This window comes from Onychomys torridus, chromosome 18 (assembly GCF_903995425.1).
Source record: "Onychomys torridus chromosome 18, mOncTor1.1, whole genome shotgun sequence".
NCBI classification, from domain to species: Eukaryota; Metazoa; Chordata; class Mammalia; order Rodentia; family Cricetidae; genus Onychomys; species Onychomys torridus.
Window position 1 is genome coordinate 7431586 of NC_050460.1, and position 16696 is coordinate 7448281.

General features: G+C 49.2%; 2 protein-coding genes across 2 annotated transcripts; one reads left to right on the forward strand and one right to left on the reverse strand.

Annotated features, from left to right (window-relative positions):
* Positions 1 to 2803: 2803 nt before the first annotated feature.
* Positions 2804 to 8602, forward strand: Rpl7l1 (ribosomal protein L7 like 1). The gene is made up of 7 exons (XM_036167919.1): positions 2804 to 3123; positions 4131 to 4239; positions 5198 to 5358; positions 6231 to 6368; positions 7412 to 7521; positions 7692 to 7911; positions 8568 to 8602. Exons 1-6 carry the CDS (start codon positions 3083 to 3085, stop codon positions 7898 to 7900), a joined length of 768 nt encoding a protein of 255 aa, XP_036023812.1. The 5' UTR covers positions 2804 to 3082; the 3' UTR covers positions 7901 to 7911; positions 8568 to 8602.
* A 2701-nt stretch (positions 8603 to 11303) lies between these two features.
* Positions 11304 to 16696, reverse strand: C18H6orf226 (chromosome 18 C6orf226 homolog). The gene is given in 3 exon segments (XM_036168074.1): positions 11304 to 11605; positions 11607 to 11820; positions 16459 to 16696. Coding segments are annotated over 3 exon segments (573 nt in total). The 3' UTR covers positions 11304 to 11484.

Sequence of the window (16696 nt, forward strand, 5' to 3'; positions counted from 1 at the left end):
TGGCCCAGATTAAAGGTGTGTCTTCCTGACTCAAGCTCTGGATCAGAAGTATGTCCTCCTACTTCAAAGGTCCAGACTAGAAGTGGATTCACCCACTTCAAACCGAGCAGAAAGTCTCTCACAGATGTGCCCTCCATTTCTGGATTGTAGTTCATTCCAGATATAGTCAAGTTGACAACCAAGAATAGCCACACAGGGAGGAAAAGGTTTATTTCACTCACGGTTCCATATTGACAGTGCATCATCAAAAGTAGTGTGAGTAGGAACTCATACAGGGCAAGAACTTAGAGGCAAGAGCTGATGCAGAGATCATGAAGGGGTGCTGCTTACTGGCTTGCTCCTCATGGCTTGCTCAGCCTGCTTTCTTTCTTTCTTTTTTTTTTTTTAAGTAGACTTTCAGACTTTAGAATTTAAGATTTATTTATTTATTATGTATACAGAAGAGGGCGCCAGATCTCATTACAGATGGTTGTGAGCCACCATGTGGGTGCTGGGAATTGAACTCAGGACCTCTGGAAGAGTAGTCAGTGCTCTTAACCTCTGAGCCATCTCTCCAGCCCTCAGCCTACTTTCTTATAGAACCCCCAGGCTCAGCAGTCCAGGAGTGGCACCACCCACAATGGACTGGGTAGATCCTTCCCTACTGATCACTAATTTTAAAAATGCCTTCTTTTTGCTATTTATTATATTTGTGTTTTAATTTTACACATCAGCCATGGGTTCCCCTGTCCTCCCCCCTCCCATCCCCGCCCCACCTTCCCCCAGCCCCTCTCCTCCATTCCCATCTCCTCCAGGGCCAAGACTCCCCTGGGGATTCATTTAAACCTGGTGGATGCCTTACAGCTGGATCTTATAGAAGCATTTCTCAACTGAGGCCTCCTCCTCTCTGATGACTCTAGCTGCGTCAAGTTGACATAAAACTAGCCAGCATTGCACACAACCAGGAAAACTTGAAACACAGAGAGGTGGACCACAAGGAGGATCACACTCTGAAGAAGATGATGGGTGCAGAAATGGACTGCAGATGTAAGTCTGCTGAGGGAGATAGCAGTTCACAATGGAGCAGAATAGTGTTAGGACATGAGAATGACCATTACTAGTGGAAAATAAAAACAGCCACAGGAGATTTCAGGACTTGAAAACCCATGTGGCTCCGCACAATTGCACAACCTCCCACAATTTAATCATTCTCTAGTAGAGGACAGCTGAAACGTCAAGAGCAGAACTTTTGAGAAGGTTAAAAAGAGTAGATCTTGCCGGGCGGTGGTGGCGCATGCCTGTAATCCCAGCACTCGTGAGGCAGAGGCAGGTGGATCTCTGTGAGTTCGAGGCCAGCCTGGGCTACAGAGCTAGTCCAGGACAGGCTCCAAAGCTACAGAGAAACCCTGTCTCGAAAAGCAAACAAACAAAAAAGGAGTAAACTTCCTAAGACTGTTAAGTATCAATGCCACATTCTCACTAACGTGTTGTGTCTTCCCCAGTCACACTGACACATGGTCAGTGCTCAGTGTGGTGGGGACGAGGGAGTGGGGCAGGGAACCTGGAAGGAACCAGTGTCTGGATCAGAATGGTGGAGAGGTGGCTTTGCTTTGAGAACTTAGAAGTCCCAATTAGTGGGGAGTTGTTAGTGACATTGAGTTCCTCTTCCCTTGACACTGTCAATATGATAGGACCTAACTTTTATCTACAGGAAGTTACAAAATATTGTTGTTTTACCTTTGCCCACTGAATGACTTGCACTTTGGTAAGTCTTCTCTTTACAAAGACACATAGTTAAGGTACTAAGAGTATAGCCTCAGGCCACCATCCGTAACAACACCATGTTATTGTCCCTTTTGACTTTCACATTTATTTTTGAGACAGGTCTTACTATGGACAGGTTGGCCTTGGACTCACAGGGATCCACCTGCCCCAGCCTCCTGAGTGCTGGGATTAAAGACAAGTGCCAACATTCCCAGCATCTTTTATTTTTATTTCATGTGTATGCATGTTTTGTCTGTGCCGCTGTGCCTGCTGCCGGATGCCAGAAGAGGTCATTGGAGCCTTTGGAAATGGAGTTACAGGTGGTTGGGAGCCACCGTGTGGGTGCTGGAAACTAAACCTGGGTCCTCTAACAGCTGAACCTCCCTAGCCCATTACTCCCCTTTAATATTCTTCTGGTAATGAGCCCAGGCAATGGCATTAGCTTTCTAAGTGGGCTAGTACCTTAGTGTGGACCAAAATGATACCCCAAGCGGCAGGAACTTAACAATTCCTTGCAGATCCTCACTGTAGTGAGGTGGCGTAGAAGAGACACAGAGGAAATAAGTCTTGTGTCCTCAAAGAGCACTCAACCCAGTTAAGGGGACGGTAAGTCAAAGGTGTCGGCGTCAAGTGCGGTCAAACCATGCATTGTCCTAGACTTCAGCATCAATGAACGCACTGTGCTAGACACGTGGCACTGTGAGTACATTCCGCGAGACTTACACACGGGAAGGCTCTGAGATGAAAACGAGGCAGTAACATCAGGGCTGACTGTTCACGGTCGGTGTGCCAACACTATAAATCTCATAGCGCCCTCTAGCGGCTACCGGGGAAGTCCTCATACCCAGGTGCAGAAAGGTAGGAGGCTCAACAGCTCAGAGTCCGAGACACCACCTTTTTATTTCCCCAAAAGCCTCTACAAATAATCCCGTCCGAATGAGTACCAGGATGGTCTCTCCAGTCTCCGTGGAGCCCAAACACCATCCCTCAGCACGTCGGAGGTCCTCCGCAGAGTGCTGCAGGGACCCTGCCGGAAGTGCAGGTGCATTGTGGGAATCGTCTCCTGTGCACAGCCAAACGGCCGCGTTCCAGACACTACAGCCTAACTGAAAAGGGCTGGGTCTTGATGAATGTCATAGACTCTAGGAATTTTGGAAGGGATGCGAAGGAAACTGGGATTTTCTGGCTGGATTCAGGGCTAGCAAGACCATTTCTCGGAAGTTCACAGCCGCTAAAGGATCGCAGGTTGCCAGGGTCCTCCAGAGTGGGCGAGAGCGGCGTCTCTATGATCAAGGAGCCATAGAGCGAGCCTCATCTACCCCACCCAGTCAGACTGCGCATGAGCAGTAGCGATCGCACCGGAAAGATGGCGGAGGAAGGGTAAGTGTTTGGTGGTTGAAACTTTCAAACCGGCTTTGCGTATCCGATACCATCCTGTCTGTTTATACTCCGGTGATACTACAGGGTACTTGTGGGTTGCAGAAAGGAAAATAAAGGCTCGTATTATCCAGCAAAGGTGGGGACTGAGATGCTGTAGGGCTGGGGCTTGCGGAGCGGCCGCGACCGAGGTTCGGGTATCTGGAGCGACTTTTGAGACAGCGAGTGAGGAAACTCAGGTTCGGAGGGCAGAGTGGCTGGGGAGTGCCGGAGTTGGGTTCGCTGGCTGTCCTAAGTCTGTATTTCACAGTTTCATACACGTGTGTCGGTGTGCTTTGATCATACAAGACTCCCCGGCTGGACAGATGCTCAGAGGTTAAGAACACTGCTCTTCCAGAGGTCCTGGGTTCAATTCCCAGCACCCACGTGGTGGCTCACAACCATCTGTAATGAGAACTGGTGCCCTCTTCTGGTGTGCAGTCATATATGCTGTACACATAATAAATAAATCAATCTTTAGGGTTGGGGATTTAGCTCAGTGGTAGAGCACTCGCCTAGCAAGTGCAAGCAAGGCCCTGGGTTAGATCCTCAGCTCAAAAAAACAACCCAACAACAACAAAAAGATATTGATACTCAACTGATTTTAAATAAATTGTATTTAAAAAAAAAAAAAAAAGACTCCCCATTATCCCTTATCCCCAACCTCTTCCTTTCAAGTCTCTTCCCCCACCCTGGCTTTAATTCTCCTGGGTGGGTCTGTAACCGCCCCAAACATTTCCGGAAAGCTCCCCGGACCTGTACTAACCCAGGGACCAAAGGTGTCCTTGTTTTAAGGCTTTTGGGACCAGTGAGCTTTACAGGTCTACGGTGATGATCGATCAGAAACCACAGGTTTCCGGACAATCTGAAAAGACTGACGTGTTCCTAAAAGACCAGGATCCAGAATTGGTTTGGAAAGCCATTGAATGTTCATTTTGTTATTTTCATTGATGTCAATTTTTCCTTATCAGGGAGAGAAAAAAGATCCCTTTGGTTCCGGAAAATCTCCTGAAAAAGAGGAAGGTTTATCAGGCTCTCAAAGCAACCCAGGCAAAGCAGGCCCTTTTGGCAAAGCGGGAGGTAATTCTGGGGAACCGGGGTGCGGGATATTAGGGTTTGGAGTGGATGCATTTTATTGAGCATATGTTGAACTAGATTTGTTATCAGACTCCCCTGCCCCCCCCCCCAAGTTGTTCCCCTAAACAGTGTAGTTCAGGTCTCCATTTAGCAAAGATTTACCCAACATCTTTCTGTGAGTTAGCATTAAAGGAAAAAGTGAAGACTCTGATTCAAATTAAGTGGTGAAAGACCAAATTTGGCAGGGAAAAATATTTTTTTTCCTTAGGCAGGGCCTCTCTCTCTGTATCTCTGGCTGATTTGGAAATCCATGTGACCAGTCTGACCTCAGACTAGCAGATCAGCCTGCCTCGGCCTCCAGAGTCTGGGTTTAAATTGCCAGTCGTGGCATACTAGTAAAAGTCCAGCAGCATTCTGAGGGCTTGGAGCAGAAGGGTGGAGACTTTTAAGGTCAGCTTGGGCTGTATAATGAGAACCTGTCTCAAACCAAAAGTATCCAACAATTTTTAATGTTTATTCTGTATGTGTCGTCTGTGCACAGAATATATAAATTTTTTTTGAGGACAGAAGAAAGACCTATTGTATTTAATGACGCCTAATATGGTGTTGGGTTTCATAAACAAAGTAATTGTTACCAACATATAATTTAATTTACCACAAGCTTTTCTTCATAATATGTAAATTTTCTTAGCTCTACCTTCACTTGGGTTTCTTGTGTTTCCTTATGTAATGGTGAAAGTATTTCTTTTTCTTTTTTTTTTTTTTTGGTGGAGGCAGGGGAGCAGGGTTTCTCTGTCCTGGAACTTTGTAGACCTCGTCCTCACAGAGATCCACCTGCCTTTACTAGACTCCCAATGCTGGGATCAAAAGTGTGCACCACCACACACAGCTAAAAGTGTTTATTTTTCGTGGCTCCTGGGTTAATTGTGGAAGAGATGGTGATGCCTGTATTCTGCCTTAGGGGAAATCAAAAGTATTCAGGTTTAAGCGACTGGAATCATTCGTACATGATTCCTGGCGGCAGCAGCGTGACAAGGTGCGTGTCCGGAGATTAGAAGAGAAACCTCGTGCATTGGAAGTACCTGATAAACATTCCTTGGCCTTTGTTATACGCATGGAAAGGTAGGGTACCAGTGTCTTCTCAGAGTCCCTGAGATGGGTGAACTGTTGGGTTGGCTTTGGGAGGTAGGAGGTAAAGCCTAACGTGCTATAGCAAATTGTGCTGGGGTGCTGTTAGGACAATAGGTAGAATAAGGTCCATTTGTGATGCAGACACTCAGGTGAAGTCGGGGTTGTTCAGTGATACTCTTTCCAAAACAGGAACAGCAACTTGACACAAGACACGAAAGTAGGCAGAGTAGTCCCGGCGTGGTGGCACGTGCCTTTAACCCCAGCACTGAATCAGAGAAACAAAAGACGTGAAGGGTCCAGTGTGCCCAGGGGCATGTATCCTGGTGAAGGGTTTGACAATACAGGATATACAGTGCTAGGAAGTAGCGTCCATACTTAGCAGGATTTTGTATTTGTTCCCATCAAATAAGCTGTATTTGATGTAAAACCTCTGAGATGTAAGTATTTACAAGCTCTGCCGTCTTTAACCTTCCTGCCGCTGCCCATAATCTCTTTCCTGGATTTGGATTTCCCTGCTTCTGAGGTCAGCCCTGGCTCTGCCCTAGAGGCGACAGGCAAAAAGAAATCTAAACATGTTCCTTGCTCTTACTACCCACCCACTGAAGTGATTCAGCTTCCTTAGATAGACACACTTAATACTCTAGCCTGCCCTCCTGCCCTGCCATGCCAGTCCGCCATTCAGAGACTGTCCTGTAGAATCCAGGATTGCTCCGTAGAATGGGAAAATGGTCTGTTTCCAATCTGCCTTCCAGGACACTGAGCTCGAAGGTGGGTTCTGTGTGTCTAGAAATAGTCGTGTGTTTCAGAATTGCCAGACAGGCTAGCATAGCCCGGAGTCAGACACTGAGGGCTGTTCTTTTCAGGACAGAAGGCGTGAGTTTATTGGTACAGAAGACCATAGCAAAACTTCGCCTGAAGAAGTTGTTCAGTGGTGTCTTTGTCCACGTCACCCCTCAGAGTGTGAAAATGCTGCGCACAGTGGAGCCTTATGTGACCTGGGGGTGAGTATAGTTTTCCGTGTGAATCCCCTTGTACTTTGAGTGTTTAAGGCACATGGGTATTGTTTTCCAAGATTGGTGTTGTGTTGGGCATTTTGCTTTGGCCAGTCACCAAAAATAGAGAGCCTTGGGGTATGAGGAAGGCCCAGTGATGCTGATGATGGCCCCAACAGAATCATTTCAGGACTTACTACTCAGTTGTAGATGAAAACTAAGTAAAATGAATGACAGAGAGATTAACACCTGAAGCCAACGAACTGGCAGTGCTTGTGTGGCAGTGTGGGCTTCGCTGAGTGGTGGCTCACACCTATAGCCCCAGAACTTAGAAAGCCAAAATAGGGAAGTTGCTGTGGATTCCAGGTCAGCCCGGGTTATGCTGTAAGACTCTTTCTCAAACCAAATTTAGAACTATGCGTGGTGCCTCAGGCCCAGAATCCTATGCACCAAAGACAGACAGGAGGACTGCTGCAAGTTTGAGGCCAGCATAGGCAACAAGAATAAGACCTGGTCTCAAAGAAATATCGTAATGACTAATTGTATGCTCAGGCCCACTCTGGGGTTTTAGTTGACTGGTGGGTTGGCTTGTTTTTAGCTTACTTGAGTCAAGCTATTGCTGGACAACCCAAGCGCACTTCACACTCACTGTGCAGCCCAGAATCCCCTGGCCTCAGCCTCTCGGGTGCTAGCGTGGCAGGCACCCCACTTTTTCATCCTTCCTGTCAATTATTTCTCCTGAAAATCCAGCAAAAATGAGACCGTGATTCACTCCCTGGTTTTGGGAAATTGGGGTGGGAGGCCTTTTGGGCTTTTTGTTTGTTTGTTTTTCGAGACAGGGTTTCCCTGTGTAGCTTTGCGCCTTTCCTGGGACTCACTCCAAAGCCCAGGCTGGCCTCGAACTCACAGAGATCTGCGTGCCTCTGCCTCCCGAGTGCTGGGATTAAAGGCGTGTGCCACCACTGCCCGACTGGGAGGGCCCTTTAAATCCTCTCAGCCAGCTGCAGAACTGAGGCCAGTGTAATGCAGGATGCTGTGTTGTGCCTTCATAGATTTCCAAATCTGAAGTCTGTCCGGGAACTCATCTTGAAACGTGGACAAGCAAGGATTAACAATAAGACTATCGCTCTGACAGACAACACAGTGATTGAGGAGCAACTGGGTGAGTGCAGCTGTTGGAGTCAGCTGGGGTAGAAAGCCAGGTGTTGGCAGCTGAGGTTTGGGGTCCAGGGCATACATATCATTGAGCCCTGTGGTCCCAGTTGCCATATGAGCACTTCCTGTATTCTGGCTAGATGATGGACAAAGGAATTGATGCCCTTCTCTTCTCAGGGAGATTTGGTGTCATTTGCCTGGAAGACCTCATCCATGAAATTGCCTTCCCGGGAAAGCATTTTGAGGAGATATCCTCATTCTTGTGCCCTTTCCACCTCTCTGTGGCCCAGCATGCTACCAAGAACAGAGTGGGGTTCCTCAAGGAGATGCGTTCTCCAGGCTATCGGGGTGAACGCATCAATCAGCTCATCTGCCAGCTGAACTAGAGTGGGACCAGGTGAGGCCATGCTGCAGACTGCTCATGTGCTCTCTCTCTTTCTCCTTCTCCCTCCCCCCCCCACGTCCCGTATCTCCCCCCCACCCCCATCTGTGTGTGTATGTGTATAGCATAATGTTCATGTGGAGGTCAGGGACAGCTTGGGGTGGGGGTTGGTTCTCTCCTCCCATATTGGTTCCAAGGATCAAAGTTGAATAGTTTGGTCTTGGTAGCAAAATGTCTTTAGCCATCTTGTCAGCCCCTGGTCTGACTTTTCATGGGTCTGGTTTGTCCATTGTAAGTCCCTCTGTGAGCTGGAGGTATAGTTAGTGGTTGAGAACTTACTACAGATGCAAGTTCTTAGTCCCTACAATGCTAGAAGTTCTTCCTGTGTGTGCTGGTACTTGAGAATCCTGTTAAGATGGGAACAAGCATGCTGACCTGTCAGAGGTCAACGCCTGATGAGGACATGAGGCTGTCCCTGTTAGGTTACAGGCTAGAAATCGTCTGTGTGCTGTGGACATTTAGCCCGCAGTGGAAGAGGGATCCCATCAAAGCTACTCTGAGAAGGAATTTGAGGACTAGTTAGCTGTGTGGTGAGAGGATCTCACCCCGGGTACCGTGTGTTGCTACTGCACCAGGTTGTATTGATGCGACTGTCTGTCTTCCTCCCTTAGGATTCCCAAAAGCACGGTGCACTGGAAGAGTGCTTTTGTATCTCAGATGACCAACTATCTTCAGAGAAGATGATTTCTGCTTTCACACACTGGAAGGAAGAGGCCAGGAGAAAGAAAGCAGGGTCCAAGCATTGTGAATCTCAGTTCCATGGGAAGGGCTGCCCTGCTTCGTCCTGCCTGGTGTCTTTGTGTAGTGTTGGGTGGGCACATAGTCAGTTCAGACATCCCTCCCCGCTTCAGACTAAAGCAATGGACCAGACCCGGGGCATGCTTGTTTGTTTGTTTAGGACAGGGTCTCACTGTGTACAGTCCTGGTTGGCTTTAAACTTCATAGCAGTCCCCTGCCTCATCCTCCTAGGTGCTGAGATTACAGGTGTGTGCACCCCCAGCCTGGGAACTTACTCCTCAGACATGAAAGGTGGCTAGAGAAAGCAGTGTGCGGTCTCGTGCTGTGAGGCCGTGGTGTGACGTTGTGTCAGCTTTGGTCAGGCTTGCCTGTCCTAAGTTGGTGTGGTGCCATTTGAACCCTGACCCACTGTTTAAGATGGGGGTAGGAAGACGCATGCCTCATAATCATACACACACCCCCACTGTGCTGAGAACTCCAAGGTGCCTCTTACATGAGTTCAGCTTGCTTTTATGAGCATTGGTCTAGCATTCTGTGCTAGAAGAGACTAGAAGTTTAGTGTTGCTTGTTTCCTGTTAGAACTGGGCCTTATGTTATACCCCTTAATCCCAGTGCTTGGGAGACAGGCAGCAGAGATCCTGAGTTTCCTGCTATGCAGAGTTCCAGGACTCCCAGGGCCACACACAGAAATGGCTCAAACGAAAATGTGTCCGGGAATTGCCCGTTAAATTTCACCTTGGCTTTCAGGATTTCCTTGGAGACTCCCCTATCAGCCTTTCCTTAAAACCCACACCAGCCCGGGCGGTGGTGGCCCACGCCTTTAATCCCAGCACTCGGGAGACAGAGCAGGCGGATCTCTGTGAGTTCAAGGCCAGCCTGGTCTACAGGGTGAGATCTGGGACAGGCACCAAAACTACACAGAGAAACCCTATCCCAAAAAAAAACCGCCAGGGGTCTACTTTTTAACTATTGCTTTCCCTTGAGATTTCCTATAACCTTGGCACACTGTGAATCTGAGTTAGAAATAATGACGAGCCAAAGCCGGGTGCTGGTAGCACATGTCATTCATTCCTAGCCTGGTGTACAGAGCAAGTTCCAGGACAGCTAGTGAGACCCTGTCTTGGGAAAAAGGAAAGAAAATTTTATCAGTGCCTCAGAACATGCGGTTACAAGGTTAGTGGATTCCAGGATCTTCCAGACGTCAGTAACTGCTGTTTTAGAGCATTGGGAGATGAAGTGATCAAAAATGCCTTGCAGTCAGGGTACCATGCTAAATGAGGGACCCCTAGGCAGTGTCAGGGTGCTCCCCTAATAGGTGTGAGGCCTCTGATCTAAGATAAGGGGCATGGCTTCAGATCCTGGCCTGAAAAGTGGAGCTAGTGTTTTCCTGGATGTCTGCCTTGCTCAGAATTTAAAACAAGTTTTAAAATAATCGTAAGTAAAAGACTATTTTTAGATGTATTGTGTGTGAGTATGTACCCTGAGTGAGGCCCAGAGCAGCCAGAAAATGTGTGGTGCCCTAGAGCTGGAGTTAAGGGCAAAATGAAAGCTCGGAGGTGCTGGAAGCGACTCCAGGTCCTCTGCAACAGCAAGGGCTTTTAACAGGTGTCTCCAACCCCAACATTAAAGTGTATTTAGAGTCTTGGGTGATTGTGTTTGCCAAGTGGATGGATCTTCATGAGTTCGAGGCTACTTTGATTTACACACAAGTTTTAGGCCAGCCAGGGTTACATAGACTGCCTCAAAAAATCAGAAGTTACTGGGGGGGGGGGGGGGGGGGTGGAGTACACCTTTAATGCAGGCAGAGAGGCAGGTGGATCTCTGAGTTTGAGGCCAGCCTTTTTTTTTTTTTTTGGTATTTCGAGATGAGGTTTCTCTGTGTAGCTTTGCACTTTTCCTGGATCTCACTTGGTAGGTAGCCCAGGCTGGCCTCGAACTCACAGAGATCCGCCTGCCTCTGTCTCCCGAGTGCTGGGATTAAAGGCGTGGGCCACCACTGCGGGGCCAGATCAGATCTCTTGAGTTCAAGGCCAGGCAGGGGTATGTAAAGAGACCGGGTCTTAATAAACAAACGATTTCAGGGAGCCCAAGCATAGCTCAGTGACTAAGACCTGTTCAGCCTGTCCCAACCCCCATCTGACGCGGAGCACTCTCCGTTGGAGAGCATTGATGCTGTAATTCCCAGCGCTCCTGTTTCAGCTTTGGAGATGGCTCAGCTAAGGCACCTGCTGCCAAGCCACAGCTTGGTTTTGGGGGGAGTTGGTTTCAAGAGCCAGGATTTCTCGGGTTTTATTGCCGCTCAGCTTTTAATGTGATGGGCTAGGCGGAAGTGGTGCACACTGTTGATCCCAGCACTCAGAGGAGGCCAGCCTGGACGGCCAGAGCTACAGAGGAAAATCTGTATCAAAATAACAAAGATTTCACTTGCTGCATCATTCCAGAACCGAGTACTATCATCAAACCCAAACAACTGCAAAATTAGAAATGACCTGGCTCTTGGGTTTACTTTATCTGTATCATTAGGAGGTTACTGCGGCAAGTGAAACAGACCGCAGGTGGTAAAATAAGCTTTTTCAATCACACAACGGACTAGAACATGGTATGCAGTTGAAATTCAGCGCCCAAACCCAAAATTCCTGGGCAACATTGAGTCTCCCGGGAAGACTGGGTTCGGTTGAGACAGGTCAGCCCAGATGCAGAAAGATAGTAAGGGTGACAGCTGTCCAGACTCTCGGGTTCTTGCAGGATCCAGTCCCGTCCTCCGGCTCTCGGCTGTAAAAGCCCTCGAGCTCAGGAATCTGCCGGACCGGGGCAGTTCCCCGACGGTCGGGGCTGCGTGTGCGCGGTGGTGCGGGCTGCTGCGGCCGAGCCCACGTCCTCCCAGGGCTTGGGCCTCCGCGCGAGCAGCGACGCCGTGGATCGCGGTGATGAGGCGTTTCTCCAGACCCGGGAGTTCCCGGCCCTTCTGGACCAGCTGCAGGAGCTGCGCCAGGGTCGGCGGAGCCGGCTCGGCAGACGCCAGTGCTCCGCTCGGACTGTCCACACTGCCCCGCACCTCCAAGTCCTGCCACCAGTTCACCCCCGGGACCGACCGCGAGCACTTCCGGGCGGTGTGGGAGCAACCACCTTCGCGGGAAGGGGAGGGGAGACCTCAGACCGTACCAAACGGTCTAGCCCGGGTTAGACCTCCAGGACACGAGCTGTTCCTGCTGAAGCTGCAGGCTCGGTTAACCCCCACCTCTCATCCCACATTGTGGGATGTGCTTAGAAGAAATTATAAAAGAAACAAAAAAGTGATGGACGAGTCAAAAAGTAAAGTTGTATGCCCTCTGGGACAAGTGTGCTGAAGCAGAGCTGCAAAAACACTTCCCTTCTTCACATGCAGACGCGCGCACAGGCTGCAGCAGGACCCGCCGAGTCCTCTTTGTTTTTGAGACTGGCCTTGCTCTGTGGTCCAGGCTGTGATTCTGTCCGCTTCTCCCAAGCGCTTGTACTCTCTAGACATCTCTTTCGTTCATTGTGTACTAAGCATCAAATCGCAGGCTTTTGTTTGTTTTTGCCGCTGTTTAGGTGTTCTGTTACCTGTTTTGGTTTGGAGACAAGGGCTCTCACCACCTCCCACAGTGTCTGCTGAGCTATACATCTTGGCTCCGATGTTCAGGTTTCTGAAGTTATCAAAGCCTGAACAGAATGCAGTGACCCATGCCTGTAATATCATATGCTAGAGCCGTGGAGCCAGCCTGGGGTACAAACTGAAAGAGGTAAATAAATAGTATAAACAGCTTAATTTTGCGCACCCCAGAAATCAGTAAGTAATGCGTAACTGGTGTAATTTAAAAAGGACCCAGTGTGTTTACCCTCACTGTAAGCAACCCTTGGAACTCATTAAGTGAAAAACACAAAAGGGAGTGAGGTGGCTCACCAGGTACGCCAGCAACTTTATCCCAGGGTTTTTCCAAGGTCTCATGTATGTCCCTAAGGCTGGCCCTGAACTCACGAAACAGTCTTGATTTGTTTGTTTTAGTGTGTGTGTGTGTGTGTGTGTGTGTGTGTGTGTGTGTGTACTCCAGGGACACACAGTGTACAAGCATATGGAGGTAGATATCAGGAATCATTCTAGATCATTCTTCTACCTTATTTAATAAAGTAGAACCTCTCAATCAAATCTAGAGCTTGCTGGTACGGCTAGTCTCTTTAGCCTGTTTGCTCTGGGGAGCTCCTGTGTCTTAGTTAGGGTTTCTCTGACCAAACAACATAACCAAACACAGGTTTATTCAGCTTACACTTCCACATTGCTGTTCATGATTGAAGGAAGTCAGGGCAGGAACTCAGGTAGGGAAAGATCCTGGAGGCAGGAGCTGATGCAGAGGCCATAGGAAGAGCTGCTCACTGGCTTGTTCCTCATGGCTTACTCAGTCTGCTTTCTTATAGAACCCAGGGCCACCTGTCCAGGGATGGCCCCACCCTCCATGGGCTGGGCCCTCCCCTATTGATCACTAGTTGAGAAAATGCCTTACAGCTGGATCTCATGGAGGCATTTCCTCAGCTGAGGCTCCTCCCTCTCTGACGACTCCAGCTTCTGTCACGTTGACATCCAACCTTGATGGAGAGCCTGTGCTCAGTGCCAAGGGCTGGCCTACAGGTCGATGACCTGGAAACACCACAGCCTGCCAGGGACAAAAGTCATGTGAGTAAGGGCTTATGACAACATCCTCTACATGTAGTTTTCACGTAAATAACATGGTGTGGCACATGATGAGATGTCCATGTTACCTGCCAGGTGAAATAAGGAGTCTGTGAAAGAGAGACTTTCAAGTGTATTTGGTCCAAGCCTGGGTCCAGTTCCCACCTTGGCACTGTGAAACTTTGGGGCCAATTCTTTTATTTATCTCAGCTGCAGACTTTTGTCCTGTTTCCAAGATACCCCTGCTGGTTAGCTAGGATCCCAAGGGCTGCTTGATGAAGGCCGTTATCTTTTTAATTTTTCCCTTCATTTTCGTTTTATGTGCTTCTGTGCACCACATGCATGCAGTGCCCTCAAAAGCCAGCAGAGGTCAACAGAGTCCTTGGTTGTTTGGCCATCATGTGGGTGCTGGGACTTGAACTCTGGTCTTCTGGAAGAACAGCCAATGCTCTTATCCACTGAGCCACCTTTCCAGCACTGAGGGCCATTATTAAGGGTCCTCAGTGATCTCTCCTGTGGCCCCTACAGGCCCTCTTTCTGTCCTACTTCACCCAACTTCTTGGACCTAACACCCTCACGTGGTTCAGTAGGCTCCCTTGCCTACAAGGAGGTGGGAGAGAGCAGCAGGAGGAAGAGAAGGCCAGCAACACGTTTCTTTGTTTCCCCTTTTCAGGGGGATCACATTGGCAGCAGCCCCTCCACACAGCTCTGATTTGAGGGGCCTGACACTTCCCAATGTACACATGACTCCCTCATGTGTACACTGCCTCTGGGAATTTCCTTGTCCTTGTCCACATCTGTCAGTGGAGTCTGCTAAAACCTCCTTCAGTTTTCCAGGGTCTTGTGTCATTTTTGTGTCTTTCCTTACCAACGCTAGACATGGTTCCTCCTGGGCAGACCTGAGACAGGGCATGGGGGGTGGGGAGTTAGGGTTGGACCTCCCATGTTTCAGAAGGGGACAAGCATATGACTGATGATCTCATTCTTTGTAAGGAAAGAGGGCACAAGTGATGGAATTGGTTCTGCATGGCCACTCTGCTTGTTCTGGTATTTACAGGGGTATGCACAAGGGGTCCTCAACATCTGCCAGAATGTGAGGATGCACCAGAGCATCTTGATGGAAGCTGGGAATGGCACCCTGGATGAAGGCTGGCCTTGAGATGTCACTATAAGATCACCAAGTTCACCAAGATCCAGTACTGATTAAATGCTCAGCCCTTCCAGGAGCCGCCCACCCTACTTCTTTTTAGAGGATCTCATTTTATAGCTCAGGATACCTTGAACTTGCCAACCTCCCACCTTAATCTCCAGTCCGGGATTCTGGCATGAAATCCCACACCTGGCATCTCAGCTCTCATTTGCAAAAGTAAGAAAGGTAAGTTAGTGAGGGCAGGGACCTTGAGATGGGCCAGAGACTTTACATATCTGTATCTACATATCTACATCTATGTCCTAGATGAAGATAGATGTGCTGCACAGTGACAAAAACAAGAGAGACCCTACTCAGTGTGGAAAGTAAGAACTAACTCTGGGTATAAGTTGTCCTCTGACTTCCACACATGCGTTGTCATATGTATATGTATACACACACATACATGCACATACACACATATACATGTACGTGTACACACACACACACACACACAACTCAGATGGAGCTGTAGTTGACTTGATAGAGCGTTAGTGTACATGAAGCTGAGTTCCACTCCCAACCCCACCTAAACCACGCACAGCGGTGTCTTCCTGTAATTCTAGAGCTTGGGAGATGGAGGCAGAGGGTCAGAAGTTCAAGTTAAAGACAGACTGGGCTCCATGAGACCCTGTCTCCGAGGGAGGGGGGGGAGAACACAGACCCTTGGAATGTTAGGTTATCCAAGTTCATTTCATGGATGCCCAGCCAAGATTTGGGATTTAATATGTTGGCTCAGCACCTGGGAGGGCACTAGTAGTTTGTTGTTTGGTTAATTAAAGCCGTAAAGATTTAATAGCAGCCCACAGTTAGGAAGCTTGAAATGCTAGAACTGCCCTGGCACCCTGAAGAAGGAATCAGAAATTTTGGCGATGAGAATGGTGGACTGGGCGGACTTTAGTCCTAGCCACACATGGAAGGGTCCAGAACACATTCCTCTAACTAAGTCATCAAGAAATGTAGGGGTGATCCACATGTGGCAGCTCATGCTTGTGATCCTAGGTGAGACAGGAGAGAATAGTAGTCTAAGGCCAGCCTGGGCTACATAGCAAGATGTCTCAAGGGGGGTCAATGGAGGGAGGGAAGGAGGAGGCTGAAGAGATGGCTCAGAGGTAAAGCATCTGCCCAGCAAGCATGAGGACTGAGTTCGAATCCCTAGAATCCTCCTAAAAGTTGGGCGTGGCAGCATGTGTCCAGATTCCCGGTGACTCTAGGCAAGATGGGAGGTGGAAAGAGGAAAATCATGGAAGCTTGTTGAGCTAGCTTGGAGGGGCAACAGGAAGACCCTGTCTCAAACAAGGTGGAAGGCAAGGGTGGACACCTGGAGTTGTCCCTGACTCATATATGTTCTGTGCAAGCAGGAACGCTCACTCACACACATGTGCACACATGCATATGTGTACATATGCAGTATACATCACACAAAAGAAGAAGAGGAAGAGGAGGGCTCCAGCATCCTGGCCTTGCTCTAAAGATGAGTTGCTGGCCAGGTCAGCAGCACTGGATTCTCTGGACTGAACAAAGTTAACGTCATCCTGGCCATGTAGAAGCCAAAGACAGGTAGAGGGTCTGCCCAGCACACCTACGCCCCTTCATGGCTTGCTAGAATAAATACCCTCGGGGATGTAGCTTGGTTTTCCTCAGCCTGGGTTCCTCAGCTGAAAACATGCAATTAAGGCCCTGGGCAGGGTTTGTAAGCTGTCTGGGTCTCATAGCCAACCTGCAAGTGACAGGCTCATGTGGTGTGCCCTGGGCGAAGATCTTGAGACTTTGGGGCCAGGGAGAGCTGGGGCTTCAGGAGAGAGAAAACAGACATGAGGACAGGCAGGGGAAGCCAGTCCAAGAGGGAGGCAGGAGCTGGGCTGGGTGGGGGGTCGCCAAACCAGCCCACCTTTCTGTCCCCTGAAGGCATCTCCAGGGGCCTCTCCCATCTGCACTGTGGTTGCAGGGCCTGGGCAGCACTCCCCCCAGGCTGGAGAATGCAGAGGCAGAGTCGTTAGGGACACCTGCTGCCCATCCTCCCAGGCGGGAAGCCGCCCCGCTGCTGCACCTGGGCACAGCAGGGCCTGGGAACGCCTAGGAACCCACAGCACCTGCACAGGGCCAGGAGAGGGCAGGGAAGTGGCCAT

Excerpts from the sequence above, each read along its gene's own strand:
- Rpl7l1 (XM_036167919.1), top strand. The coding sequence starts at position 3,083 with ATGAGCAGTAGCGATCGCACCGGAAAGATGGCGGAGGAAGG. Across the intron at positions 5,359-6,230 it reads TTTGTTATACGCATGGAAAG|GACAGAAGGCGTGAGTTTAT; the intron begins GTAGGGTACCAG and ends TGTTCTTTTCAG. Across the intron at positions 7,522-7,691 it reads AGTGATTGAGGAGCAACTGG|GGAGATTTGGTGTCATTTGC; the intron begins GTGAGTGCAGCT and ends TTCTCTTCTCAG.